Below are 27,949 nucleotides of genomic sequence, written 5' to 3'. Positions count from 1 at the left end.
GAGGTGGCCACGCTTTATAGCCGGGACACCCCCCCACCCCCAACTTACCTCCGCCCTCCCCCGAGGGCGGCGCGCTCGGCCAGGGGCGCCCCCTGCGGGACTGCGAGGACACAGACCTCAGGCGCCGGGAAGGGGACGCTGGAGCCAGCTGGACGCCTCTGAGGGATCAAGGGAACTGCGCGTGGGACACCCTGCTCCTCCTTAGCGCCCCCCACGGCAGAAGTTTGGGGTCTTCCTACATGATGGGGTTTTGCCTTGACCACCTGAGGGCGAAAAGCTATAGCCCAGCATGACTGCGGCGGAAGACGAGAGGGTGGGGAGCGCGCTCCTGGGTTAACTGCTAGGTCACCATGAGGACCCCTAAGAGACTGCATTGGACCAACGGGGGAGACAGACTTCCGACGGGTGGAAACACTCCAGACGAGGTACAACATCAGGGTCCGAAATGAGAAGGACCAGGGGTTCCGCTCAGACCTCAGCTGGGCAACACACCACCTCCAAGACCCAGGAGCTTCGCTGCCCCGGCCACGTTCGGACATCAGCCAGCCGGCCAGCTAGCCGTCCAGGCTCTCGGAACCACCGTGGACTCCAATTCCCAGAAGCCTCAACTACCAGTTCCGCCGACGCCTTTACCAGAGGCACTCCATTTCCCAGGAGGCCTAAAAACCGACAGCCGGAAATGGCAGGAGGAGGAGGAGGAGGGAGAGGCGGAGTCGGGCCGTGGTCTGGACTCCATTTCCCGACCGCCCTGCAGGTGTGGCGCGTGCGCGCTGTCCCCTTGGTGGACGGAAGATGGCGGCGATGGCGGCGTCTGCGAAGAGGCGCTGCTGAGGGGGCGCGAGGGGCACGGAGGCCCGAGCCGCGGTGAGCGGGACACGGGCGTCAGGGCCTCGGGGGTGAGGGCAGCGGAGGGGCGCGGGCACGGGCAGGGTCGGGCGGCGTTCGGGACTCTGCGCTCCTCCCCCGCCCCCCATCCCTGCTGGGGACCCCTTCCTCGGGCTCGCCCTCGAGGGGGGCCGAGTTCCAGCGTGGCCCCTCCAGGGGAGAGCGCGTCAGCCCTCAGCCCTTGGTGGGCTCGGCCCGACGCCTGCGCCCCTGTTCCGCACCGCGCACCTTCCCGCGCCGGAGGGGTTTTGCACGGGCTGCCCTCCGTTGCCCGTTACATCCTTTTCATCCTATCCTTGCCTGGCTGACTCCCATCCATCCTTTGGCCTAGACGCCCACCCTCACGTCACTTCCTCTGCCAGGCCCCCCACCGCCTTGCCTTCCCACCTTCCCACATTCCCACCTTCCCACCTTCCCTTCTCACGTCTTGCCAGGGAACCGTCTTCCATAGTACACCGTCCCTTTCCTCCTTCTCACAGTTTACACCTTCATTTGTGCGTTGACTGATGGATGCCTGACCCTGAGCTGGGACTGGAACCCACTGTGCCCGTGCTCCCAGCTGTCACGCCCAGTTTGTGTTGATTGAATCAATGAATGAATGAATGAGAAATCCTCCTTCAGCCCCCTGTGGGCTGGGGCAAAACTGGTCGTCCTCCATGTGGCAGGTGCACTGGGAATCTGCGGGAACACTGGACACTGTTCCTCGTTGTCAGACAGAAAACACTGGGGTACATCCCCGGAATAAAGCAGTGTACCATGGGAGGAATGGAGGAGACGGCCAAGGTGACAGGGGCAGGTTGTCCCCGACCCAGTGGGCTTCCCGGAGGACAACACATGTTTTAGGAAATTTTTTGAAAATGACTTATTTATTTTTATTGGGAAGGCAAACGTTACAGAGAGAAAGACAGAAATATCTTCCGTCCTCTGATTCACTCCCCAAATGGCTGCGACAGCCAGAGCTGAACCAATCTGAAACTAGGAGCCCCTCTCAGATATCCCATGCAGGTGCAGGGTCCCACAAAGCTTTCTCAAGCCACAAGCACGGAGCTGGATGGGAAGTGGAGCAGTTGGGACATGAACTGGCACCCATAGGGGATGCTGGTACCTGCAAACAGAGGAGGGGTGAGCCAGTTGAGCCGTCACATGGTGTGTGTCTGTGCAGGGGTGGCACCCTCTAGGCTGTTTCTGTGTGACCCTCATAACGTGCCTTTGCCCAAAATGTATGGACTGCTGCCGGCGTGCAGGGATGTGTTTTCATAGTAAGCTTGATGTGTACTCTGACATATGGTGACAAGTGTAATGTGAATACGTAATCTGGTAACCTACTCAGAAAGGGAATATATATCTACCTTACAAAACAGATGACTAAATGCAAGGATAGCCCAGAAATGAGAGCGGAAGCCGCTTCTCTTTGGGTCTCAATGTGTCGTCATGTAAAGCTGGGAAGGTCTCTGTGTCCGGTGGCCATGAGGGCAGTGTCGCAGTTGTACCCCTTGGCCTGCCGGGGGGGGAGGTGAGGGGCGGGAAGGGGAACACACCATCGCTGTCAGAAAGCACGCAGTGGTCAGGTCTGCCACGGCTACCTGTTCCCCAGGACTTGACCTTCCTGGCCTTCAGTTTCCTCCTCTGTAAATGGAGTTCGTAGGATCCTGTGTGTGGCACAGTGGGAAAGACCCTGCCTGGGGGTACGCACAGCCCATATGTGAGTGCCAAGTCTGACTTCCAAGCTCATGCCCCGGATGACGGCGGGTGCTGACACAAATGTGCTCCAGTCCCTATTAGTTCCAGGCACTTGGTTTCAGCTTGATGCCTAACCAGTGGGTACAAGACCTGTCTCTAGGGCCCGGTGGCGTGGCCTAGCGGCTAAAGTCCTCACCTTGAAAGCCCCGGGATCCCATATGGGCGCCGGTTCTAATCCCGGCAGCTCCACTTCCCATCCAGCTCCCTGCTTGTGGCCTGGGAAAGCAGTTGAGGACGGTCCAATGCATTGGGACCCTGCATCCGCGTGGGAGACCCGGAAGAGGTTCCAGGTTCCCGGCTTTGGAGTGGCGCAGCATCGGCCCGTTGCAGCTCACTTGGGGGGGGAGTGAATCATCGGACGGAAGCTCTTCCTCTCTGTCTGTCCTCCTCTGTGTATATCTGGCTGTAATAAAATGAATAAATCTTAGAAAAAAAAAGACCTGTCTCTAATCAGTTACAATGTAAAACATCACACCTGGTGTGTGGAGTGTATAGAACATTAGAATTGCCTTGGGTAACGGTTAAATGTAGCATTAGCTGTTATTTTAGGGCAGGGATCCAGAGGCCTGTAGGAGGGGAGTCTTTCTCTGCCTCTTGGCTCACACAGCAGATGTGTCAAGCACACAGTAGGCGCTAAGTATTTTCCATGCTGAGGATGTTGGAATGCAGCCACTGGGAAAGCCCTGCTTCCCTGGGGCTTACAGATGAGCTGTGTGTCTGTGTCTGTGTCCGTGTGTGCTGGGTGACCCATGTAGCCCACCCAGGAGACCTAGATGGCCTCACCCGTGGTGGCCATTTGGAGAGTAAACCAGCCAGCAGACGACCTCTCTCTGTCACTCTACCTTTCAAAGTCAATGAACAAATCAATTTTGAAGGAAAATAATGCAGTTTGCTGAGGCACCTGGGCCGGAGTCTAGCTCAGGTGGGCAGCTAGGAGGCCTGGAGGCAGCCAGCTGCTGTGTGCCCCCATTTGGTGAGCCGGTCAGGCCGTGCTTAAGGTCAGCTCCCCACGTGTAAAGTCCTGGAGATGAGGCTTCGAGCTGGGCCTCTGACCTCAGAAACAGTAGGCACCCTCTCCCACCCCCAAGCACAAGCCCTGAGCACAGACCCTGGCTGCGGGGAGCAGGGACTTTGAAGGGCTAGGCAGGGCAAGCACAGGCTGGGAAGGTGGCAGGCACCCCTTGTGGGTGCTGTGGGGGGAGCAGGCCAGTCCAGTCTGTCCACAGCTTGCCCAGAGCTTAACCTGCCTCTTCTTTCCCAGGGAGCCTCTGACGGCAGCCATGGCAACGGGCAGCGGGGACAGTGTCACCCGCCGGAGTGTGGCGTCGCAGTTTTTCACCCAAGAGGAGGGCCCAGGCATCGATGGCATGACCACCTCAGAGCGGGTAAGTGCGACGCGAGGGGCTTCGCACAGGGGCCTGCACACCTGGCATCCCTGGATGACCTGGCCCTGGGGGCCTGAGCCGGCAAGGCCAGCCCGGTCACCTGTCCATCCCGCCTTGCAGGTAGTGGATCTCCTGAACCAAGCAGCACTGATCACCAATGATTCGAAGATCACCGTGCTCAGACAGGTGAGGGCAGGGGACCGGAATCTGTGACAACTCGGGGAGTGGCACTCCAGTGTCCCCACCTAAGCCTGGAGTGTGTGCCTGCCCTGGTGGCCAAGCTGCACTAAGTTCTGCAAGGCAAGAGGGTTCCACGTACATGTCCCGAAAGCAGCAGGCTCCAGGGCCGGGTCGTTCGTCCAGGGCGCCGTGCTCATCCTCACAGCGCTGCATTTCCGCCCTGCCAGCGTGCAGTCTGGAGCAGAAGTCCTGTCGTCCCCAGAGTTGGTGACCCCACAGAGAGGGGGATGGAGCCCTGAGGCCGGTCCTGCCCCAGCTCAGGGAGGGCTTCCTGGAGGAAGAGGAAGAGAAAGGGTTCTCAGGCTGATGACGTGAAAGGGTGTGCAGAGGCCCGGGGGCGTGCGCAACCTGGGCACTGGACCTGGTTCGGAGTGGGAGGCAGGGGACCCCTAGAACCCAGAGGTGGCAGGGTGGGGGTCGGGACCCTGGGAGACTGCAGTGGTGCTGTGCAGTCGGCTGTGGCCCCGGGAGCTGACTCTATCTGCAGTAGAGTGGATGCTGACGTGCTCCGCTGCAGGTGACAGAGCAGTCATTTGGCAACAGCACCTTGAGGTCCAGGAGCAGGGGTCCTGGCTGGCCCAGGTCGACCCGGGGTGTCCTGGGCAGGAGCTGACTGCAAAGAGCCTGTTGGTCCGTGGGTCTCAGGAGTTGGTTGTCACTGTCGCAGGCTGCTTGTTGGTGGTCAGGGGCCACCTCGGGCAGGGGAAGCACCGGGGTACCCCCACGCATCAGGTCCTTCCTGCCTGCTGGGACCTGCACTTTGTTGGATCCCGTGGAGGCCTCCCGACAGCCTTGTGAGCTGATGTTTAAGGTTCCATTTTACAGAAGCATAAACTGAGGCTCAGAGAGAGTAGGCTGCCAGTCCAGGACTGACCTGGGGGTGTCCCAGAACCAGGACGGGGGCTGAGCTGCTCCTGCCTGCCCTGCGCCTTCCCCCACGTGTCAGTGCTGTTACCATGTGTGTCTTCCTTTCCCCGCCCCAACCCTCCAGGTCCAGGAGCTGATCATCAACAAAGACCCCACGCTGCTGGACAATTTCCTGGATGTAAGGGACAGAGGGATGACCGGGGGCCTGGGTGGGGCTGCACGGGGATCCTGGTCCAGCCCCTCACTGATGGCCCTTTTTTGGCCTTGGCAGGAGATCATCGCTTTCCAAGCAGACAAGTCGATCGAAGTGCGGAAATTTGTCATCGGCTTCATTGAGGAGGCATGGTACGGGGGAGCACAGGGGCCCTGCTGGGGGCTGCCCCGGGGGAGCTGGCCTCCTGGCTCCTGGCGGTCTCCCTCACTTCTGGGGTGCTTTCTCAGATGGCCCTCTCCTATGTACTCCTCCAGCCTCTGGTTCCCAGCCTGTAGTGTGGTGGTTGTAGTGGCTCAGGCTGATGGGAGCAGCCTGGTGATGCTCTTCCCCTGGAGAGGGTGTCTCTACTCTGTGGGCAGGGCACCCAGGGATGGACCCTGCTGGATGCTCAGTACACCTTGCACAGTCACGTGCCCACTTTGAGTTAGGTGCCTTTAGGGCTTGTCCCCCGCTGTCCACACGGTTTGTGTCCGGGTCACTGTCTTCTCACGGAGGGGGAGGCTGAGGTTCAGAACACTGAGTGAGTTGGCCACGTCGCTGCCTCCTTGTCCATGAATCATTTGCTGGGAGCTCCAACTGGCAGGAGTGAGCCATACCCTGCCATCCTGCCCCTGGCATGGTGTTCTGTTTGCTGGGCACTGTCCTAGACGCTGGACCCACTTTGTTAGTCAGCCCTGGGCATAGCACCGTGCAGGGCTTCCCTGACCCTGTAACCCAGGCCGAAACTGAGGCCTGGGAGTTTCCTTAGGGTCACCCGACTGGTCCTGCATGGCTGGAAATAGAGCCGTGTCTGAGGTTCCGGAGCTTGCTGCTTCACCAGCAGAGTTGCTGGGATATTTTCTTTGAAATCACACACACACAAGCCTGTCAGACTGGCAGCAGACCTGCCGTGCCCCTTGCCTGCTGTGACCAGCATTTGTGTCTGGCTGTAGGGGCAGCGGAGAGCGAAAGCAGCCGGTGCTGGTGCTGGCTAGCTGCTTCACAGCGCTGGCCTGGCGTCTCCTGGTTGTGACCTCCTGAGTGACGGCCTGATTTGGGGTGTTACCTACCCTGTGCTGAGCTTGGGGCTGGCCTTGTCACTGCGCATGCTCAGCCGCGTCCTTCATGGCTCCCCTTGGCGACAGACAGTGCTCCAAAGGGTGGCCGTTTGCAGAGTCCTCAGGCATCACTGGCTCACTGCAGTTCCCACGGTCACCTAGTGGCCTCCCTACACCTGGTGCAGCCCAGCCCAGAGGTGCCACGCTTCATCCCCGGCTTCCAGATGGGCTGGCAGCCGAGACAGCTACCCCCTCCATCCCAGTGCCCTTCCCTCTTGGGCTCCAGACTCCCACCCCCCCAGAATAGCCCCCTCCCCTCCACACACCCTAAGGCGGCCTTGCCTTGTCCCCCTGCCCCCCACCTTAAGGCGGCCTTGCCTTGTCCCCCTGCCCCCCACCCTAAGGCGGCCTTGCCTTGTCCCCCTGCCCCCCACCCTAAGGCGGCCTTGTCCCCCTGCCCCCCACCCTAAGGCGGCCTTGCCTTGTCCCCCTGCCCCCCACCCTAAGGCGGCCTTGCCTTGTCCCCCTGCCCCCCACCCTAAGGCGGCCTTGCCTTGTCCCCCTGCCCCCCACCCTAAGGCGGCCTTGCCTTGTCCCCCTGCCTCTCTGCACAGCAAGCGGGACATCGAGTTGCTCCTGAAGCTGATCGCGAACCTCAACATGCTGCTGAGGGACGAGAATGTGAACGTGGTGAAGAAGGCCATCCTGACCATGACCCAGCTCTACAAGGTGGCCCTGCAGGTGCGTGCCCGTGCCCACCCCCTCCCCCAGAGCATTGTGTCTCCAGGCCTCGGTCACCCACAAGCCTCTCGGTGTTGAGGGCTGACCGCAGGTCGGTCAGTGGGAGCGGAGAGCGAGCAGGTCCAGCACTGTCCTCTGAATCAGAAAGTTGCCTAGAGCACGTTGGTTTATTCATTCTGCAAACGTGGCAGGCACAGCAGTCACCCACATGACGCGAGCCGGGCTCCCGGGGGGGCCGAGCCTAATAGAGTCCAGTGGGTGTGACTGTGGGCCAGGACAGCAGAAGAACACAGGGCGGCAGCATGTTTGCTGGCCTGAACATCTGGATGAACAGATCTGTTTATCGTCTCAGCCACCTTGGCAGATGGGTGTCACCGTTCCTCGGTCGCCCTCGCCACTCTGGGTGGTCACTGTGAGTGCAGAGCTGGCCGACACGTCTTGGCTCCCACTGGGCCCTGCCCCCAGCATCGCCCAGTGCTGGCCTGGGGCTGAGCTGTGCCACAGTCGCTGTGACCCAGAATGAATAGCAGCTCTTTGTTGGGTCTCTGGGTGGTAACGAAGGGTGCTGGTGGCTGATGTGCTGGCTCCCTCTCCATCTGCCGTCCCTCCGTGGCCCCTGCAGTGGATGGTGAAGTCGCGGGTCATCAGTGAGCTCCAGGAGGCCTGCTGGGACATGGTATCTGCCATGGCCGGGGACATCATCCTGCTGTTGGACTCCGACAACGATGGCATCCGCACCCACGCCATCAAGTTCGTGGAGGGCCTCATTGTGACCCTGTCCCCCCGCATGGCCGACTCCGAGATACCCCGACGCCAGGAGCATGACATCAGCCTGGACCGCGTGCCCCGGGACCACCCCTACATCCAGTACAGTGAGTGCCGGCCAACGATGGAGCCGTCTGTGGGCGCCGCACCTGTTCCCGTGCGCCCCTCCCTCACCCGCTTTGTCTGCCCTGGCTTTACTTTTTATTTCTCTGAAAGGTAAAGGCACAGAGAGGAAGAGAGAGTGAGTGAGAGAGGTCTTCATTCATTGGTTTCACTCCCCACATGGCCTCGTGAGCCAGGGCTGGGCCAAGCCACAGCTAGGATTCTGGAGCTCCATCCTGGTCTCCCATGTGCGTGCAGGGGCAGAGGCGCTTGGGCCGTCCTCCACTGCTGTTCAGGCATATTTTTTTTTTTTTAAAGATTTATTCATTTTATTACAGCCAGATATACACAGAGGAGGAGAGACAGAGAGGAAGAGCTTCCGTCCGATGCAGTGAGCTGCAACGGGCCGGTGCGCGCCTATCCGAAGCCGGGAACCTGGAACCTCTTCCGGGTCTCCCACGCGGGTGCAGTGCCCCAATGCATTGGGCTGTCCTCAACTGCTTTCCCAGGCCACAAGCAGGGAGCTGGAAGGGAAGTGGAGCTGCCGGGATTAGAACCGGCGCCCATATGGGATCCCGGGGCTTTCAAGGTGAGGACTTTAGCCGCTAGACCACGGCGCCGGGCCCCTGTTCAGGCATGTTAGCTGTGGAGCAGCTGGGTCGGAAGTGGAGCAGCTGGGACTTGAACCATGCGTATGAGATGCTGACAGCTTAGGCAGTGGTTTGACCTGCTGCTTACACTGCTGGCCCCTCTGAACTTCATTTGCTGGTGAACTATATTTTGTTGTTTTTGTAAATTGAAAAGCAAATAAATTAATGTTAATTTTCTCCCCCAAAAGATTAAATAAGGGGCCTGGTACAATTGTCAGCTAAATATTTCCATGCACTGGGATTCCATATAGCCTCTGGTTCGTGTCCTGGCTGTGCCACTTCCCATCCAGCTCCCTGCTTGTGGCCCGGGAAAGCAGTCGAGGACGGCCCAAAGCCTTGGGACCCTGCACCCAGTGTGGGAGATGCAGAAGAAGCTCCTGGCTCCTGGCTTCGGATCAGCTCAGCTCCAGCTGTTGTGGCCATTTGGGGAGTGAACCAGCGGATGGAAGATCTTTTTGTCTGTCACGCCTTCTGTCTCTGTAAATCTGCCTTTCCAGTAAATCTTAAAAAAAAAAAAAAAAGAATAAACAAAGGTGTGGTATCGCACACTCTGGTTTCCTCTTGATGTTGGGGCATCAGTAGGTGGAGCAGAGCCGGGGGAGTGGCAGCCTTGCTCCAGCCCTGCTCCCAGGGGCAGTCCCTGGTGACAGCGCTGGGTTTCCTTCAGGCCCCTGCTTTTCTGTTCCTTGTGTCCTCATTCAACTCTTTTTGACGAAGTATTTCTCTCTTGGTTACTTTGTTTCCCTTGCTGTTCCCAAGGCCAGGCCTGTGCTGTATCCGCTCAGCATGGTGGTCTTGGCTCCACTCCGGAGCAGGCTCTGGGCTCTCACAGTGTTCGTACTGGTGACGGGGCGTTCCTCACTGTGGCATCTACATGAGGTGTCTGAGTTGCGTGTGCAGCAGAGCATTGCATAGCTGCATTGCCCCCGAATTGGCTGCACTGAGGTCCACAGTGTGGTTAGGTCACCCCAGCAGTTCTGTCATTCACTCTTTCAAATGAAACATTGAGGTGTTTTGTGTGAAAGATGTCTAGAAAGATGGGCTTCACGTTTTTTGTTGTTGTTAAATTTAAAAGTATATGCTCCCGCCAGCAGAGCCAGTAACGTGGACAGGGAGAGAGGGTCTGGGGATGAAGCACCGACAGGAGACCAGTGATGGTGGAAGTTTCTCCTAAGCCTCACTTTATTGCTCCTTCACCTCTCCTTGTATACTCTTCTCCCCCACATCGTCATTTAGCAGGATATTGGATAGAAATGAGTCCAATTAGTCTAGGTGTTTTTAGCCACAAGCCCAATTTGTGTTCCTGCCTGGGTTAACAAGCACTAAACTCCTTAGCCCATAACAAGTATATGTATTTATTTATTTGAAAGGCAGTTGCAAAAGAGGGGGGAGACACAGAGAGAGAAATCTTTAGTCAGTCAGTTCACTGCAGGAGCCTCCAGTTCCATCAGGGTCTGTCACTTGTGCAGGAGCCCAAGGACTTGGACCGTCAGGCGCTGCTTTCCCAGGCACATCAGCAGGACCTGGGCCAGAAGTAGAGTGGCCAGGACCTGGACTGGTTCCCAGCCAGGGTGCTGACATTGCAGCTAGCAGCTTCGCCACTGCCCTGCGATGCTGGCACTCAAGGCCTCTTGTTGTCACTCCTTTGAAGTATCCCTGTGCTCACCAGTGGTCTCGTGGACCTGTCACCTTGTTTGTTTTTCCTGCTGTTTGTAGCCATCCAGATACCAGGTTCTCTTTTAGCTTTCTCCCAAACCAGCCTGTTCCCCTCAGATCCTGGGAGAGCAGGCCTGCTGACGGCTTCTGGGTCCTTCCTCCAGATCTGCTGTGGGAAGAGGGCAAGGCCGCCCTGGAGCAGCTGCTCAAGTTCATGGTGCACCCGGCCATCTCCTCCATCAACCTGACCACGGCCCTGGGCTCCCTGGCCAACATCGCCCGCCAGAGGCCCATGTTCATGTCCGAGGTGATCCAGGCCTATGAGACCCTGCACGGTAGGTGAATGCCCCCCTACCTCCTTGAGCAGACATGAGCCAGGTGCTGCGCCCCGGAGTGCTCGGCAGCCTAGCAGGATGTGGGCACAAAGGTGGGGTTCCCTGTGGGAGGGAGGTTGCTTCAGTATTGGACAGAGCCCTGGTTCCGAGGCAGCGCTGGCACTGCGCTACATGCAGGAAGATCTGAAAATCACAAGTCCTTCTGGAGGTTCAGCCTCTGCCTCCCCACCCCAGGCTGCCGAAAACCTGAGGGCAGATGTTCCATGGAGGGACGTGGGGGCCCTGGCTTCTCTGGGCTCGGGGTGGGAGTGTGCACACGCAGGGAGCTGTCTCTCCCCTCATGCCTGTTGCCTTCTTCATGTTGACTTCAGTTTCTGAATCTTTGGGAACCAGGGATGACTCCCCCAGCCCCCACCTACCCGCAAGGCTCCAGGCTTGCATGCATCCACATAGCAACCCCAGGGGCCAGGGAGGGTCTCCTCCACAGTCATTCCAGCAGAAGTCCATGGGCCCATGTTCATTGTTTCTGATTGGCTAGGCCAGATTGTGACCCTGTGTCTGAACCAATCACTGTGACCCAGCGACTGGTGGGGTTCTCGCCAGCCTCAGTTCTCCTGCCCACTTGGACTGAGGATGGATTCAGAATGGTTCCTTCACAGGAGGACAGGAGTGGTGTTGACTGAAAGGGCAGTAGGTGCCGAGCAGGCTCCGGCCCAGACGTGCTTTTGCGCCGGCTGACGGGCCGCCACTCGTCAAGGTGACCGCTAGATGGTCACGCAGGTGGTGGGGGAGGGGACCCGGCCAGTAGCTGTTGCCGGGGTTCAGTTGGGACCTTCTGGAGGTGCTGGTAGCCTTCCCTAGGAGAGGCCTTTGGGGTTGCCAGGGCAGAGGTGCGGGGACCCAAGACGCTGCCTACTGAAAGGCAGGGTGAGTTTCGCTCTGTTAAGGTGGCTTGGTAGTGGTGGAACACTCAAGGGCCTGCCACGCAGTAGGTCTCTGGTCCCAAGAACATCCCCTGGGGATGCCTGTAGGACCATGGCCCAAGGTTGAGGATATGAGGTGGGTCTAGCAGCCTCCCCTTGCCCCCCACACACACCATGAGGTCGTCCAGAGCCGCCGCTGCTGTCCCCACAGCCAACCTCCCGCCGACACTGGCCAAGTCCCAGGTGAGCAGCGTCCGCAAGAACCTCAAGTTGCACCTGTTGAGCGTCCTCAAGCACCCGGCCTCCTTGGAGTTCCAGGCTCAGATCACCACCCTGCTGGTGGACCTGGGTACTCCCCAGGCCGAGATCGCCCGCAACATGCCCAGCAGCAGGGACGCCCGCAAGCGGCCCCGGGACGACTCGGACTCTGCACTGAAGAAGATGAAGCTGGGTGAGCTGTGGGCCGGGCTGGCTGGCGGGGTGGCCACGGAGCACCTGCCACGCGCGCCTCGCCATGGAACTCTCTGCTTGTTTCGCAGGATGCTGTCACTACTTCTAAGGAGCCCTGGTTTCCTTTGGATAGGGGATAGTTTTAGAAGTCGTCATTTGAGCAAAGAATGTGCCCATTATTACTGGGCAGGTTGATTTTTTTTTTTTCTTATGCTTTAAAAAAATTCTCAAGACCTGTGTTGGCGGCATGCTAGTCCCACCAGAACCCAGCCCAGTACCTCCTCCTCTGTCAGTCCCGGGCTGGTACTGACAGCCAGCGGGTGTTTGTCAACCCTGCGTGTGGACAGAGAGCACGCGAGGACTCGGGAGACTACTGCCTGTGCAGAGGGGTGGGCTGGGCAGCTAGTGCAGGGTCGGCAGACCTGAGTCACTTGCTTTGCGAGCACCCCCTCCCCCAACCCCCTCACCAGAGGAGGTCCTTATTTCTCTCTCAAAGAAAAATTGTTAGCAAGTATGGCTGTAGCACATCAACCAGCTGCTTCCTGCTGGCTCATGCTCCGCATTCCTGCAGCAGCTGGTGCTGCCAGGCCAAGCCAGGAGCCAGGAACTCGGTTTTGGCCTCACTCAGGTGTGACTGACACATCACAGGGTGCCCCCTAATGAGATCCGGGGTGGGGTTGAGACTGGCCCATAGGTGGTACAAGCAGCATTCCCACCCTGGCCCTGAACTCACCCCCCCTCACCCCACCATGAGATCCTGACTTCGAGCAAACTTGTTATTTCTTTGAAAGGCCAAGTTAGGGAAGCAGAGAGTTATCTCCCGTCCGCTGGTCCACTCCCCAAGTGCCACAGTGGCTGGAACTGGACCAGTCCAAAGCCAGGAGCTTCCTCCAGGTCTCCCACATGGGTGCAGGGGCCCAAACACTTGGGCCATCCTCCAGCTTTCCCAGGCGCATGAGCAGAGAACTGGATCAGAAGTAGAGCAGTCAGCACTTGAACTGGGATCCATATGGGATACTGTGGGCTTAAGCTGCCTGTGACCCAGCACTGGACAGAACTCTGTTAACTAGACATTGTCTTCTTCCGGCTTGGTGAGGTCATCTGGAAGGGGCCCTGCTCATTCCCATCTGCCAGATGAGGAGCGCTGGGGCCCAGAAAGTTGTGTGACGCTGTGATGGGAGGTCAGGATTGCAGCCTGGCTGTTCAGGTCCCTGGGGCTCCTGGGTCTGGAGGCGAGCGTCTTCTTCTCCCTGATTCCAGAGCCCAACCTGGCAGAGGATGATGAGGACAAGGACCTGGAGCCAGGCCCGTCGGGGTCGTCCAAGGCCTCGGCACAAATCTCAGGCCAGTCTGACACAGACATCACGGCCGAGTTCCTGCAGCCCCTGCTGACGCCCGACAACGTGGCCAATCTGGTGAGGATGGCTGGGCACCTTTCCCCCTCTTGCCTTCCCTGGCATCCGTTCCATGCTGCCTACCTCCGCCTGGTGCTTTCCGTCCTGGAGGGGCGGCCTGGCAGCCCCTCCTGGCTCTGGATGGACTTCTGCTTGTGGCTTACTCCCACCACCCGGTGCCCCGAGTCTCCATCTCACCCCCTCACCCCCTTGTTTGCATTCCTACCTCTCCTTTCTTGGGGGACACCAGTTAGCATGATCAGGAACCCCACCAGTTGCTGCTGGGGATTGGGCAGTGGTGGGGAAGGATGGGCAGCGCCCTCCTCAAAGATTGTCTATCCTGAAAAGAAACCACTGCCTGCCTGACCGACCCTGTGGGAGGGCACCCGTCCTCCCTGAGGCAGTGTCCATGGCTTGGCAGACCCAGAGGCCCTCGCCTCCCCCTCAGCCTCCCCTTAACCTGGGGGCACATATGGGTCCCAGGGTCATTAGCTTTCAAGATGTACATTCAAGGTTTGGAATGTGTAGAGAATTTAAAATTATCTTTGGTTCCCCGTTATTAAAATACATGGGTGCTCTGTTAAGGTGCTGGGTTTTGTTTTGTTTATTTGACTTTGTTTTTTCTTAAAGTTTGTTCTATTTGAGAGAGAGAGAGACCTTCCATCTACTGATTCATTCCCCCAGTAGCTGGAACTGCATCAGGCTGAAGCCAGGAGCTGGCAGCTCACCCAGGTCTTCCCTGAGTGGCAGAGATCCAAGTCCTTGCCTCTAGGCACGTCAGTGAGATGTTGCATTGAAAGTGGAGCAGCTGGGACTTCGAACACATTCTCTGATGCAGAATGCGGGCGTGTTGAGCAGTAGCTAAACTGCTACACCACAGCACAAGCTGACTTGTTTTTCGAGTCAGTGTCCAGCCCACAGGGTCTTCACTGAGTCCGTTTGCCCTCCTGGCCAGGGTACTAGCTCTGCTGCCTCTCAGCCTGGGCTGCACTGAAGGGCCTCACTCTGAGCTAACCCACTGAAGGGCCTCGCTCTGAGCTAGCCCACTCCTGCCCTTACTGATGCCATTTACTCAGCCCTCCAGGCTCCTCCCCTGGCGCTCTTTCGGCCCCACACTGTGCAGTGTGCCCTGAGCACAGTCTCGGGCCCGGCCGTGTCCTGGCCTCGCAGAGCCCACAGTTAAGGAGTGGCTGTTCTCGTGGACATCCCTCAGGTCCTCATCAGCATGGTGTACCTGCCCGAGACCATGCCCGCCTCCTTCCAAGCCATCTACACGCCCGTGGAGTCGGCAGGCACCGAAGCCCAGATCAAGCACCTGGCCCGGCTCATGGCCACCCAGATGACAGCTGCCGGCCTGGGGCCCGGTGAGTGTCCAGCAGGGGCAGCGGGCTCGGCGGTCGCAGTGCTTGCCGGAAAAGCGCTCCTGCTGGTGTGAGAGCCCACGTGTGGCCCTGCAGGTGAATGATGGGTTCGTAGACCCAGAGATTGAGATCCCAGGGGCCCCAGACTGCCTGCCCCCTTGCTGCCGGCTGACGGGGGTTGCATGCGAGCTGTCTCGGCCCCTCACAGTGTGGTGCAGGGTGGCAGTGCAGCTGAGGTTTGGTCTGTGTGCACAGGACACGGGACACCCCCCACCAGAACCTTCCTGCTGCTTCCCAGGCAAACTCAGGGCAGCCCCCTGTAGCCTGTCCGCATTTCCTCACCCCACGGGTTAGCTTCATCTCTTCTTACCTGCTAGGGGATCTTTGGGAAGCCCATGGCAGTAGCTCTCCATGGATTGGAAGCACTCTGTATGAGAACACATCTATCATTGAATTCTCTTTTCCATGAGTTGTTTTTTTTTTTTTTTAAGATTTAATTGTTTTATTGGAAAGTCAGATATACAGAGAGGGGGAAAGGCAGAGAGAAAGATCTTCTGTCCAATGATTGACTCCATAAATGGCCACAGCTGCCAGAACTGAGCTGATCCGGAGCCAGGAGCCTGTCTTCTAGTTCTTCATAAAATGTGTACTAAGATTTTTTGTAAGATTTTTTTTCTTAAATATTTATTTTATTGGAAAGGAAGATTGGAGAGAGACAAAGATCTTTCATCTGTTGGTTCACTACCCAAAATGGCCACAACAACTAAAGTTGAGCCGATCCAAAGCCAGGAAGCCTCTTCAGGGTCTTCCACATGGGTGTCGTGGCCCCAGCACTTGAGCTATCCTCTGCTGCTTTCCCAGTCCTTAAGCAGAGAGCTGGATCAGAAGTGGAGCAGCCAGGATGCCAGCACTTGGAGGTGGAGGATTAGACTGTTGAGCCACCACAAAATGTATACTAAAATGTATACTAAATTGCGAACTAGGGCTGGCATCAGAGCTGGGCACACCAGGAGGACCTTGCATGGGGCAGCTGGTCCTGATGTGCCGTTGACTGTGCCTCCTGCCTCAGGCGTGGAGCAGACCAAGCAGTGCAAAGAAGAGCCCAAGGAGGAGAAGGTGGCGAAGCCCGAGAGCGTGCTCATCAAGCGGCGCCTGTCGGTCCAGGGCCAGGCCATCTCGGTGGTGGGCTCCCTGAGCTCCATGTCGCCGCTGGAGGAGGAGGTGCCACAGGCCAAGAGGAGGCCGGAGCCCATCATTCCTGTCACGCAGCCGCGGTAAGTCCTCCAGGTTGTGAGCCCTGCCTCCGGCTGCGCCCCATGTGTGAGCCCCATGTGTGGTCTGACAGAAGGTCCCAGCCAGGTTCTCTGCAATTCCAGAGCCCTTGCTGTTAACCCTGGGGTCTTGTTTATCTGTGTTGGAAAGGCAGCTGTACAGAGAGGAGAGACAAATCTTCAGTCCGCTAGCTTGCTTCACTCCCCAAATGACCATAATGGCTGGAGCTGAGCCAGTCCAAAACCAGCAGCCAGGAGCTTCTTTCGGGTTCCCACACAGGTGCAGGGTCCCAAGGCCTTAGGCCATCCTCCACTGCTTTCCCAGGCCACAAGCAGGGAGCTGGATAGGGAATGGAGCAGCCAAGACACAAACTGGCACCTCCGTGGGATCCCGGCGTTTGTAAGGCGAGGATTACCCAGTTGAGCCATCACACCAGGCCCTCGGACTTAGTTTTCTATAGAAGCGTCCCCTCTCATGTCTGACACTGGGAGAATTCTAGTGGGGAGCAAGCAGCTAAAGTGAGTGGCTCTTGGGTTGCGGGGTAATGGGGCCCAGGAAGCATTCCGCGTGGTGAGGGCCACTGCTTGTTCCTGTCCTTGTCCTCAGGACTTCCAGGCTGCAGGGTCCAGCCAGCCCCAGCCACGCCTGCGCCTTCCTCCCACTCTGAGCTTCCCCTGCTCCTGTGCAGGTTCCCCTCAAGCATTACAGAGCCCTTCCCTCAAGCTCTGTGGGTTCCTCCTGCCAGCAGGCCCGCAGCACCAACCGTCTGTCTCGCGCCCTTCATGGAGCACCCCAACCTGCCCTTGCTCCTGACCACTCGCCGCAGCAGGCAGGCTGCAGGGCCAGTGGGGACGGGTGTCTCCGTGTGGCCAGCCCGGCCTGGGCTGCAGGAGGGCTCTCATCACCATCTCTGTCCCTGCTCTCCCGCAGGTTGACGGGTGCTGGTGGCCGGAAGAAAATCTTCCGTCTCAGTGATGTGCTCAAGCCCCTGACTGACGCGCAGGTGGAGGCCATGAAGCTGGGCGCTGTGAAGCGGATCCTGCGGGCCGAGAAGGCCGTTGCCTGCAGCGGGGCAGCCCAGGTGTGAGCCGGCCCCTCCGCCCGTCTCCAGGCGCCATCCTCAGTGCTGGGCAGGTGCCGGGCCTGGTGCGTGGCCACTGCCCCCAGCTCGTATCCGTGCGCCGTGAAGCACATGGTGGTGGCTGCAGCCTCGCCCTGAGACGCTGGGGGCCATAGATGCACACGTGTCTGGAACAAGCACAGCACTGGCCACAGAGGGCACAGGGCGGGCGGGAAGGGCACAGGGGGCTAGGTAGGCAGGGCGGGCAGGGTGGGTCACCCCTCCAGGTTGATGTCCTGCTCCCTAGGGTGCAGATCCACATCTTCCCTGACCATCCCAGTTCTGCTACTTGGTGGTATCAGGACCTTCACCATGTGCCCTTTTCCTTATTTCCTGAAGTCAGTTATTTTTATCTTAATGTTTCTTTACTTGGAAGAGCTACAGAGAGAGAGGGGGCCAGGTAGTGATCTGTTTGCTGGTTCAACACCCCAGATCCCTCAGTGGCCAGGGCTGGGGTGAACTGAAACCAGGAGCAGTGAGTCTGATCTGGGCCTCCTAAGTGGGCGCCATCCTCCGCTGCTTTTCCCAGGCTGTGAGCGGGGAGCCAGGTCAGAAGTAGGGGAGCCCACCTTGCCATGTGACATCACAGGAAGTGGTTTTACCTGCTCCACCACAGCACCGGCCCCTGAAGTTAACTTTTAATTCACTAGAACCTCAGAAATGTCCTCTTAAAAATACTTCCACCCATCTCTTAGGAACACTCTTCCCCTGGCTGTCCCCTGTGCCCCCTCCTTCCCGGGGCAAGCACCTAGATTAGGGGAGTCTTTGAGCTCCGTCCAGGTCCTCTGACTGTGAGCTGGGCTCTGTTCTGAGGTAGTGGGTGGTTGTACCCCTCCTTTCTTTCCAGTCTAGCCACACCAGTGAGAGCCTGCCGATCCCGGGGCCATGGGCTCGCCTGCTTCACTCCAACCCGCATCTCCCAGGCAGGCAGGCAGGAAGAGCAGCAGTGTACTGAACGCTTCCCGCTCTCCCGCAGGTGCGTGTGAAGATCCTGGCCAGCCTGGTGACGCAGTTTGATTCAGGGCTGAAGGCCGAGGTACTGTCCTTCATCCTAGAGGACGTACGGGCCCGCCTGGACCTGGCCTTCGCCTGGCTCTACCAGGAGTACAACGCCTACCTGGCAGCGGGGGCCTCGGGCACCCCGGACAAGTACGAGGACTGCCTCATCCGCCTGCTCTCCGGCCTCCAGGAGAAGCCGGACCCCAAGGATGGGTGAGGGAGGTCCTGCCCCTTCGGCTGGCCTGTGTCTACCCTGTATCAGTGGTGGTGCCCACCTTGTGGGCTTCTGGGAACCAGAAATACCCTCTCACCTGACGCTTCTGTGGGTCAGGCCTGTTCTCTCTCTCTATATATGAAGAGGTGGGGCAGAGGGCAGCGAGCGGTCTGCCTCATTTGTTGACCCTCCACATGGCTGCATAGTCAGGGCTGGGCCAGGCTGAAACCAGGAGCCCGGAGCTTCCTCCAGGTCTCCTGCAAGGGCACAGGGGCCCAAGCACTTGGACCGTCTTCCGCTTTCCCAGGCCCGTTAGTAGGGAGCAGCAGGGACACAAAGTGATACCTGATTTGGATGCCTGTGACACAGGAGGCGACTTAACCCGGCTACACCACACTACCTTCCACCTGATTTTTTTTTTTTTTTTTTTTCTCTTAAGCTTTACTTAATTGGAGAGACTTGCCCTTCCCTGGTCCATTCCCCAAGTGGCTACAGTGGCCAGGGCTGGACTAGGTTGAAGCCAGGAGCCTGCAACTCCATCCAGGTCTCCCATGTGAGTGGCAGGGACCCAAGCACTCGGGCCATCCTCTGCTGCCTTCCCAGGCACACGAGCGGAGCGCTGGATTGGAAGCGGAGGCACCAAGACCCAAGCCACTGCTCTGATAGGGGTGCCGGCCCTGCAGGCAGCAGCTTAGAGCCCTGTGCCACAACCCTGGCTCCTCTCCACTTCTTCCTTGCCTCCGGCTTGCCCACCTGGCGTCCTCACAGGAGCCCTGGGAGCAGCTGGTACCATGGACCTGTGTGCACACTTCCCTACTAAGAAGTGTCCATGTTTCCCCATCGCTCCAGGGTAACATGCAGTCTCATCAGGAAGGCCTGCTGGGCCCAGCACCTTCAGCCTGTTGCCACCCACCCCCAGGCCAAAGCCACGGTGGCCGACTATTCCTCAAATGTACCTAGTAGAAGGCCTTAGCAATGGGCTGTTCTTGGAATGTTCTCCCCTATTAGACATCCACTGGGTCACTTCCCAGGTGCTCACGCGTCCAGGGCTGGCCAGGCTGAAGGCAGGAGCCTGCAGTTCCATCAGGGTCCCCCTGTGAGGTGGCAGGGGCCCCAGCTCCTAGGCCCTTGGCTGCACCTCCCAGGTGCATGTGCGGGAAGCTGGATTGGAAGCAGAAGAGCCCAGATTGGAAGTGACGTTCTCACGGGATGCAGGTGTTGGAAACAGTGCCGTAGCCCCGTAGGAATTTCCTCCTGACCGTAGGGAGTTCTGCAGCGAAGTGCCTGCCCGGATCACCCTTTCCCCACGCACAGCTTTGTTAAATGCGCTGAGCAGATGCAGGCAGGCAATCCAGGCAGCCTCGTGCAGCTGGGCCCTGCTTCTCCCCCGACCCCGGCAGGATCTTCACCAAGGTGGTGCTGGAGGCACCGTTGATCACCGAGAGTGCCCTGGAGGTGATCCGCAAGTACTGCGAGGATGAGGTGAGGGTGGCGAGGAGGGTGGGGCAAGGATGTGTGAGGTGGAGTGATGGCGCAGGCGCGTGCCAGGAGCTGAGCTCTCTGGGTCCCTCCTGCGCTGTAGAGCCGCACTTACCTGGGCATGTCCACCCTCCGGGACCTGATCTTCAAGCGTCCGTCGCGCCAGTTCCAGTACCTGCACGTCCTCCTGGACCTCAGCTCCCATGAGAAGGACAAGGTAAGCCAGCCCTTACCAGGCCATGCCCTCTGCCCCGGGTGACCACCTGGCCTCCTCCACGGTCCCTGCCCCATCTGGCTGTGCACATAGGCCAGGAACCATTCCAAGAGAGGAAGGCTTCCTGAATGGAGGAGCCATGTGAGCTGAGAATCGGAACATGGGGAAGTGGGTGTGCTCTCTGCAGGATGAGGGTGTAGCTGTAGTTGAGGCGACCCCTTGACCATTCCCCCTCCAGCCTCTTGCTGGCTCCCTCAGCAGCAGGTGGGTGGCTGTGCACACCTGGCCCAGGTCCTGCCCCTGCGCACCTGCTATGTGCAGGACCCATCCCCACCCCTACTTCTATCAGACGGCCTCTGAGTAAATGGGGCTTAGCTGCAGGCACTCCAGGCCTGAGAGCCTCGTGCCAACTGGCAGAGCCAGGGCAGTGTGGCAGCAGTGCCGCTTTGGAGGAACCCCAGGAAGCGGCGGCTCCCCTGAGCGTTGTGAGCAAGACAGAGGGCGGCAGTACACGGGGCTGACGAGATGCAGATGGTTGGTGCATGGCCCGCCTTGGGCCAGGAGGTGCCCCGTCCCCGCAGCCAGCCCGGACAGGGACCTCAGCTGTACCCTCACTTCCTTCCCTGCGCCCCTGCTGCCCTCAGGTGCGCTCCCAGGCCCTGCTCTTCATCAAGCGCATGTATGAGAAGGAGCAGCTGCGAGAGTATGTGGAGAAATTTGCCCTCAACTACCTGCAGCTCTTGGTCCATCCCAACCCACCGTCTGTGCTGTTTGGCGCCGACAAGGACACAGGTGGGGCGCAGGTTCATGGGGCGTGGTCCAAGCACCTGCTGGGGCCCAAGCCTGGGCCGCAGGAACAGCCAGAGATGGTCAGCCCACAGGACAAGGACCTCTGGCTCACCTACAAGGGCCAGGCTGGACCACCCCAGGCCAGAACCCTCAGCAAAGCCCCAGCCTCACCCCCCGCCCCCACTCCAGAACTGTAGAGTGGCACTCGGACCCCTAGTAAAGGGACAGTTGAATGGAAAGGTTTGAGATTGGGATGTGGAGCACAGGAGTGCCAGGGCACCCTGGAAGTGGAAGGCCTTCCCAGGAGACGTGCAAGGGCACCCCCAGCGTGGTCAGTTGTAAGAGGCTGGGGGCACTTGGGGACCAGTGCGGGTGACATGTGACCCGAAGAAAGGGCCCCTGGGATAGGCGAGGGGGCTCTTCACCAGAGGAGGGGGCTTCGTGTTGAGGGCCGGGGGGGCGGAGTCTGCATGAGGAAGGTCCTCCCCGCTGTCTGGGACTCTGGGAAGCCACTGGCCACTTCCTCATCCCACGACAGTTTGCTTCCTGACCCCAGTCCCCTGCTGCTGCTTCCCCTTGTCCCCGCTGCCCCCGCTTCCTGGAGAGGGACAACCTGGGCCCGCCTGATGACCATCCTTGCCCCTGTCAGAGGTGGCCGCACCCTGGACCGAGGAGACGGTAAAGCAGTGCCTGTACCTGTACCTGGCCCTCTTGCCCCAGAACCACAAGCTGATCCATGAGCTGGCGGCCGTCTACACTGAGGCCATCGCCGACATCAAGCGCACGGTGCTCAGGGTCATCGAGCAGCCGGTGAGGCCCCAGGCCGGGCAGGACTGAGTCCCTGACTGCTCTTCACATGGCATCCCTGACATCCCTGCAACATCTGTGCCTGCTCATGCCTGGGGGGACAGCCCTGGATCCTGCCCTGCCTCCCTCTTTCGCTCAGCGCCTCTTGTCACCTTCAGTAAGAGGGGGCGCTCATCCAGCGTGGGCCCAGGCTGCTGCAGGGACTTCCCGTAAGCCTCTAAGCCAGGGGCGCCAGCGGGCAGGACCCACTGCCTGCTGCCAGGCGACCCCGGTGAGGGGTGACTTGGTGGCGCCTGCCTTCTCCCTTGCAATGGGTGGACAGGGGTCAGCTGCCCTGACATTAGCGATCTGGAAGGAAGTGGCCTCATCCCTGCGTGCCTGCCATCCAGTTTCAGTGCTTTCCTCAGCCAGTGTGTGTGGCAAGCTGCAGGACAGCGAGCCCCTGGGGACAGGGGCTGGCATTTCATTCATACCCAGGGATGCCAACTGGGGAGAGGAGTGGCCTGGCCAGGCTCCCTGGCTGTGGTGCTCACGGTGGGACCGACTCCGGGAGCAGCCCAGCCGGGGCAAGGGTGGTCATAGAGGGCGTGGACAGGGGCCAGGCAAGCCTTCCTCAAGACCTGAGACCTCAGGCTGGGTGCACCCCACACCCACAGCACAGACAGCGGCCCTGCAGCCTTCCCTGGCCCCCAGCTCTCCAACCCCGGCCCCGCAGCTGCCCACCCTCTCCCAGGGTGCCCACCCTGATGCCCCCAAACCCCCTCCCTGCCTTCAGATCCGAGGGATGGGCATGAACTCGCCGGAGCTGCTGCTGCTCGTGGAAAACTGTCCCAAGGGGGCAGAGACGCTCGTCACCCGCTGCCTGCACAGCCTCACGGACAAAGGTGCCCCTGACCCCTGCTCTCCACCACCCGCTCCTGCCCCCTGCTTCCCACATGCTGGGGAGCACAGCAGCTGGGTCCCCGGGAGGGTTTCCCCCTCCCAGGAACAGGTTAGAGGCCCAAGAATCCCTGCTGAGGCTGCCCCCCCAGCCCTGTCTCTCTCCCTGCCTCCCAACAACCTCCTGCCGCCTCGCCTTGCAGTCCCGCCCTCCCCGGAGCTGGTGAAGCGCGTCCGGGACCTCTACCACAAGCGGCTGCCTGACGTCCGCTTCCTGATCCCAGTGCTGAACGGGCTGGAGAAGGTAGGGGGCTCGGCTGCTGGCTGCCCGCCCACCCCCGGCGGACCTGGTGGGACAGGGAGTCTGTGGAGCAGGTCTAGGACATCTCAGAGACTCCCGGCTCACCCATGAGACGAAGGTCACAGGACTCTCCCATGTGCGTGTGAAAACACGCGTGACATGTGCCCCGACTGTCCCTAGGTCTGCAGAAGTCCCTTCTTGGGCAGCCCCAGTCTGTCTGCTCCCAGGACCTCCATCAGCCAGGGTGACGGGAAGGGGGAGGATGAGCTGCCCCTCCATAGCCTGGGGGGTGAGGGGGCCTGGTGGTGAGCGCGCGTGCACGTGTGTGTGTCTGTGTTTAGCCTGGCACAGGAGCACAGGGCCTCAGATGGGGGGACAGCCCCAGGGGGCAGAGGGGTAGGGTGGGCCCCAGGACACAGTGTCCTGCCCGGAGGGGGCAGCACAGCTGACCGCCGGCCCGCCGGCCCCCCGGCCCTGCAGAAGGAGGTGATCCAGGCCCTGCCGAAGCTCATCAAACTCAACCCGATTGTGGTGAAGGAGGTTTTCAACCGCCTGCTGGGCACCCAGCACGGTAGGGGGGCTCTCTACCCCGCGCTGGGCACTGGGAGGCCAAAGCTGGGGAGAAATCTACAGCTGAGAAGGCTGCAGTGGTGTGGGCTAGGGGGTCCAGGCTCGGGGGACCAGCCTGTGGGCTCAGGACACCCCACAGCAGAGCCCACCTCTGCCCTCTTCTTAGATGGCTGCAGTGGGGTGTCCTCCCGGCCCCCTTGGTGCCATCTCTTCCTCCCTGTCTCCCCCCACCCCTGCTCCCCCTGCTGCAGGTGAGGGGAACTCAGCCCTGTCCCCCCTGAACCCCGGAGAGCTCCTCATCGCGCTGCACAACATCGACTCAGTGAAGTGTGACATGAAGTCCATCATCAAAGGTGAGGCTCCTGTCCCCCCAGACCTGCCTGCCACAGCCCACCCTGCCTCCCTCCCATGGTACCTGCTGCTAGCATGGGCCCAGGCAGTGGCCGTGGAGCCGGCCACAGCAGCTTGGGATTGGCAGTGAGCTCTGGCTGTCCCCTGTGGTCACTGTCCCTGCCAAGCACTTGCCAGGAATCCAGTGCTCGCTGACAACCTGCGGAGCCCAGCACCCCTCCCCTGTGTGTTGACTTCCATTCTGTAGACAGGAAGCAGAGGGCTCGGAGGTCATGTGATCGTGTCAGGACACCCAACAGCTGAGGATGTGGTGGCCAAGTACCATCAAGTCTCATGAAGGGGCCATGGGGAGGGTCCTGCCCCCCGTAGCCACTTTCCCAGAGCTGCTCTCCTCCTACCCTCCCTGTCAAAGGCTGTGGAGGCCTTGCGGCGGCCCTCCCCTGGGGCCAGCTGCCTGTCCCAGGGAGCCCCGGTGGGCCTTTGCCGACTTCCTGGGCAAGTTCTCTTGGGAGTCTGTGAGCAAGAAGGATGGCAGAGATCCACAGCACAGCAGGCGCCGGGGCCGCTAGGGAGGGTGGGCTTGCAGGGCCCCAGGGGGCTGTCCAGGAGTTCTGCCCCCCTGGTAAACTGAGGCAGGGTGGCTCACCCCACAGCCAGCTCGGCAGCTCCACGGCCCAATGAAATGCTGCCGGGTTCACTGGCATCCTGTCCCAGCACACGGGTGGCCACAGAGGTGACAGCAGGTCCCTGTTCCTGTGGGGCGCCATTGGGGTTCGTGGCCTGTCACTCCCCAGCGGAGCCACCCCCCAACAGCCCCTCGTAGTGAAGGCGGGAGCTGTCCACTTCTCAGGCTGGAGACTCCCCCATCAGGAGACCCGGCCCAGCAGTTAGGAAAAGCCGCTGAGCGGGGCAGGCAGTGCTGCAGTGGGGCAGCCCCAGGGTCACCTGCCCCAGCCAGGGTGGTGGAGCATTAGGGAGGGCTTCTGGAGGAAGGGCTGTGTCAGCTGAGACCAGGGAGAGGAGGTAAGCAAATGGGATGCAGTAGCTGAACCCCAGATTTGAGGGCAGAGGGGCCCTGGCCCGGAGGCTGGGCTGGGCTGTGACAGTTGTAGCTGTGGTCTGTAACAGTCTGGGCCACCCACATGGAGCTGCACAGGCAGTGGGGAGGGGGGCTTGGCCTGGATCTCCTGAGGGCCTCCGGGAGGGCCCGGTCTGGTTTGAACTGTGAGATGTCCCCTTCCCCACAGCCAGCGGTTGTATGGACTGGGTGGGTGGCTGGGGGGCGTCCCTAGGGGAAGGATGCAGTGGGGTGGGACACAGGGAGGGGGATGTCGGGGGGGGAAGAGCAGGTGAACCCAGGAGTGCCTGGCTGTGTGCAGATGGGGCTCCTGGGGTGGCCCCTGCCTGCCACACCATCCACCTCACCTCAGCCCCCTCACCAACGAGCCTCCAGAGGGCTGGAGGCCTCTCTTGTGGCTCAATAAAGACTTATGGCTGACAGACTCAACGTGGCAGTGGTGTTTGGGGGAGCAGCATCTCTTGAGGGTCCAGGGGCTGAGGGAGCACAACCCTTCGGGCAGCCCTCCCGTGTCCCTTCCACATCCCCCCACTGCGCCAACCCCTGCTCCGATGGGCCTCAGGTAGCCGGCCATCTCCCAGCCCCTCAGGGGCCTGCCTCCAGTGCCCAGCTGTGCCAGAGGGGCCCCTGAGATGGGCAGTGCACCTTCCTAGCCTCAGCCGTCATCGCTAGGGGCCAAGAGCTCCCGTCCTCACCCCTTCCCCCTTCCCCAGGGTGGGGGCTCCCCAGTCTCAGGCTTGCCTGTCCTGGGGCAGAGTCTGCAGTTCCCTGAGACCCAAGACCCTGGATGGGGTGGTCTGCTGGGCCAGATAGTGGGGCTGGGGGGTGTCTTCCTGTCTCCCTGGGAGCTTTGGGGCCCGCAGCTGGACGGGGTGGGGCTTCCGCGCCAGGGGGCAGCAGGACGGAGGGGACAGGCCCACTCTCCGCCTCCCCGCAGCCACCAACCTGTGCTTCGCGGAGCGGAACGTGTACACGTCGGAGGTGCTGGCCGTGGTGATGCAGCACCTGATGGAGCAGAGCCCCCTGCCCATGCTGCTTATGCGGACCGTCATCCAGGCCCTGACCATGTACCCCCGCCTTGGGGGCTTCGTCATGAACATCCTGTCCCGCCTCATCATGAAGCAGGTAACGCCCCCACGCCCACTGGCAGGAGTGCAGCCCCCAGGGAGGGGTCTCTGACCAGGACAGCCACAGGTGCCGAGGGAGTGGCAGGCTTGGGGTGCTCTGTGTCCCAGGGAAGCCACCCTGCGGCCAGTGTTCAAGAAATTGGGGCTTGCTTAGAACGAGCGTGTCGGAAAGCAAGCCCCATGTGGGATGCAGGCACAGGTGGCCACATCTGGCTGAGGCGCCGCTGGTTAGCATGGCCAATGTCGCCCCCTCGAGGCCGCTGTGGGAATAGGACGAGCTGGTGGCTGGGCTCAGGGAAGATTCTGGGAAGAGTGGGGAACTCTTGGTTTTCTTTTTTCTTCCCTGAGAGACAGCTGTCCTCTGCAGCTCCCACTTCCCAAACCCCACAACAGCCAGGGCTGGACCAGGCCAAGCCCGCAGTGTAACCCAGGTCTCAGTGGGATCTCGAGTGGAGACCTAGGCACTGAGCCAGCACGTGCAGGGTGCATAAGACCAGGAAACAGGGAAGCGAAATTGGGACTCAAACCCTGTCGCCCCAGAACAGGATGTGGGTGGCCCACATGAGGCTCTGGCGGCCAAGGCTGGGAATCCCAAGGCCTCAGAAGGAAGGTCTGGGGCTGTGCCGATGCCAGAGGTAGCTGGTGTGGCCCCTGTGGCCCCTCCTGAGAGCCCCTCCCTGTCCTGCGCAGGTGTGGAAGTACCCCAAGGTGTGGGAAGGCTTCATCAAGTGCTGCCAGCGCACCAAGCCGCAGAGCTTCCAGGTCATCCTGCAGCTGCCGCCACAGCAGTTGGGGGCCGTCTTCGACAAGTGCCCGGAGCTGCGCGAGCCCCTGTTGGCACATGTGCGCTCCTTCACCCCCCACCAGGTACCCCAAGGTGGTGCTGGGGGCGGGTATCCCGGGGCTCCAGCCGCCTGGCGCTGGGAAGAGGGGGTGTCCAGCTGCAAGAAGCCAGCTCTCTCCATGGCCCCCCCCCCCGCTCTCCACCCAGCAAGCGCACATCCCCAACTCCATCATGGCCATCCTGGAAGCCAGTGGCAAGCAGGAGCCCGAGGGCAAGGAGGCACCTGCGGGGACCATGGAGGAGGTGAGGTGCCCCCGGCCCCACCGTACACCTCATTGTCCGTGCCTCCCAGCTCCATCCTCCACCGACCGGGCTGCCAGCTGCCCCTGCTCCAGAGGGGTGGGGACCCTGTCCCTTGCCTCTTGCCTTGCACCCACCCTGCCTGCTTCCTCGTGTGGGCCCTGGCTCCCCTTCCCGCTGTCTTCTGAGTTCCTCTGTGCCCATCCCCAAACCCAGGACGACCTGGAGAGCCTGGCACTGGCCCCCACCCCGGCCCCAGCCCCAGCTCCGACTCCAGCCCCGGCCCCGGCTCCAACCCCGCGGCCGCCTCAGGACCTCATCGGCCTGCGGCTGGCTCAGGAGAAGGCCTTAAAGCGGCAGCTGGAGGAGGAGAAGCTGAAGCCAGGGGGAGCGGGAGCCCCGTCTTCCTCCGCCGCCGCCGCCGCCTCTTCCTCCTCCTCCGCCCGGTCGGGCCCTTCCCCCTCGGAAGAAGCCATGGACTTCCGGGAGGAGGGGCCGGAGTGTGAGACCCCAGGCATCTTCATCAGCGTGGATGGCGAGTCGGGCCTGAGTGAGGCGGCGCTACTCGACTCCAGCCTTGAGGGACCCTTGCCCAAGGTAGAGGGAACCCCCTCCACACACTCCCTGGGGCTGAGCAGGCTGGCGGGGAGGCACTGGTGCGGGGCCGGGGCTGAAGGGGCGCTGGGCGCGCCTGGCCTTCCACTTTCCCAGGAGGCAGCACCGGGCGGGCTCAGCTCGAAGGAGGAGAGGAGCCCCCAGACCCTTGCCGCTGCCGGGGAGGACGCCGTGAAGACCCCCAGCCCTGCCGCGGAGGACGCCGGGGAGCCCGAGGCCAAGGGGAACAGCTGACGGGCCGTGGGGGCTGGTGCTTTGCCTTAAATAAAATAAAGGAATGGTGCCCCGGGTGTGGGTGTTGTGTC

General features: G+C 60.6%; 1 protein-coding gene across 1 annotated transcript; it reads left to right on the top strand.

Annotated features, from left to right (window-relative positions):
- The first annotated feature begins 682 nt into the window (after positions 1–682).
- Positions 683–27,934, top strand: SYMPK (symplekin scaffold protein). Its single transcript, XM_058674116.1, has 27 exons — positions 683–864; positions 3,887–4,010; positions 4,131–4,196; positions 5,242–5,295; positions 5,389–5,462; positions 6,983–7,109; positions 7,732–7,981; positions 10,447–10,617; positions 11,752–11,991; positions 13,251–13,405; positions 14,598–14,748; positions 15,815–16,019; positions 16,948–17,098; positions 18,114–18,349; positions 19,751–19,832; positions 19,933–20,046; positions 20,688–20,835; positions 21,482–21,642; positions 22,415–22,523; positions 22,722–22,822; positions 23,300–23,390; positions 23,641–23,742; positions 25,756–25,943; positions 26,636–26,812; positions 26,937–27,032; positions 27,246–27,626; positions 27,741–27,934. Exons 2-27 carry the CDS (start codon positions 3,906–3,908, stop codon positions 27,876–27,878), a joined length of 3,873 nt encoding a protein of 1,290 aa, XP_058530099.1. The 5' UTR covers positions 683–864; positions 3,887–3,905; the 3' UTR covers positions 27,879–27,934.
- The last annotated feature ends 15 nt before the right edge of the window (positions 27,935–27,949 follow it).

Source organism: Ochotona princeps, chromosome 16, assembly GCF_030435755.1.
Source record: "Ochotona princeps isolate mOchPri1 chromosome 16, mOchPri1.hap1, whole genome shotgun sequence".
Lineage (NCBI taxonomy): Eukaryota > Metazoa > Chordata > Mammalia > Lagomorpha > Ochotonidae > Ochotona > Ochotona princeps.
The sequence above is the reverse complement of the archived record's forward strand: the minus strand, read 5'-3'. Positions and strand labels throughout refer to the sequence as shown.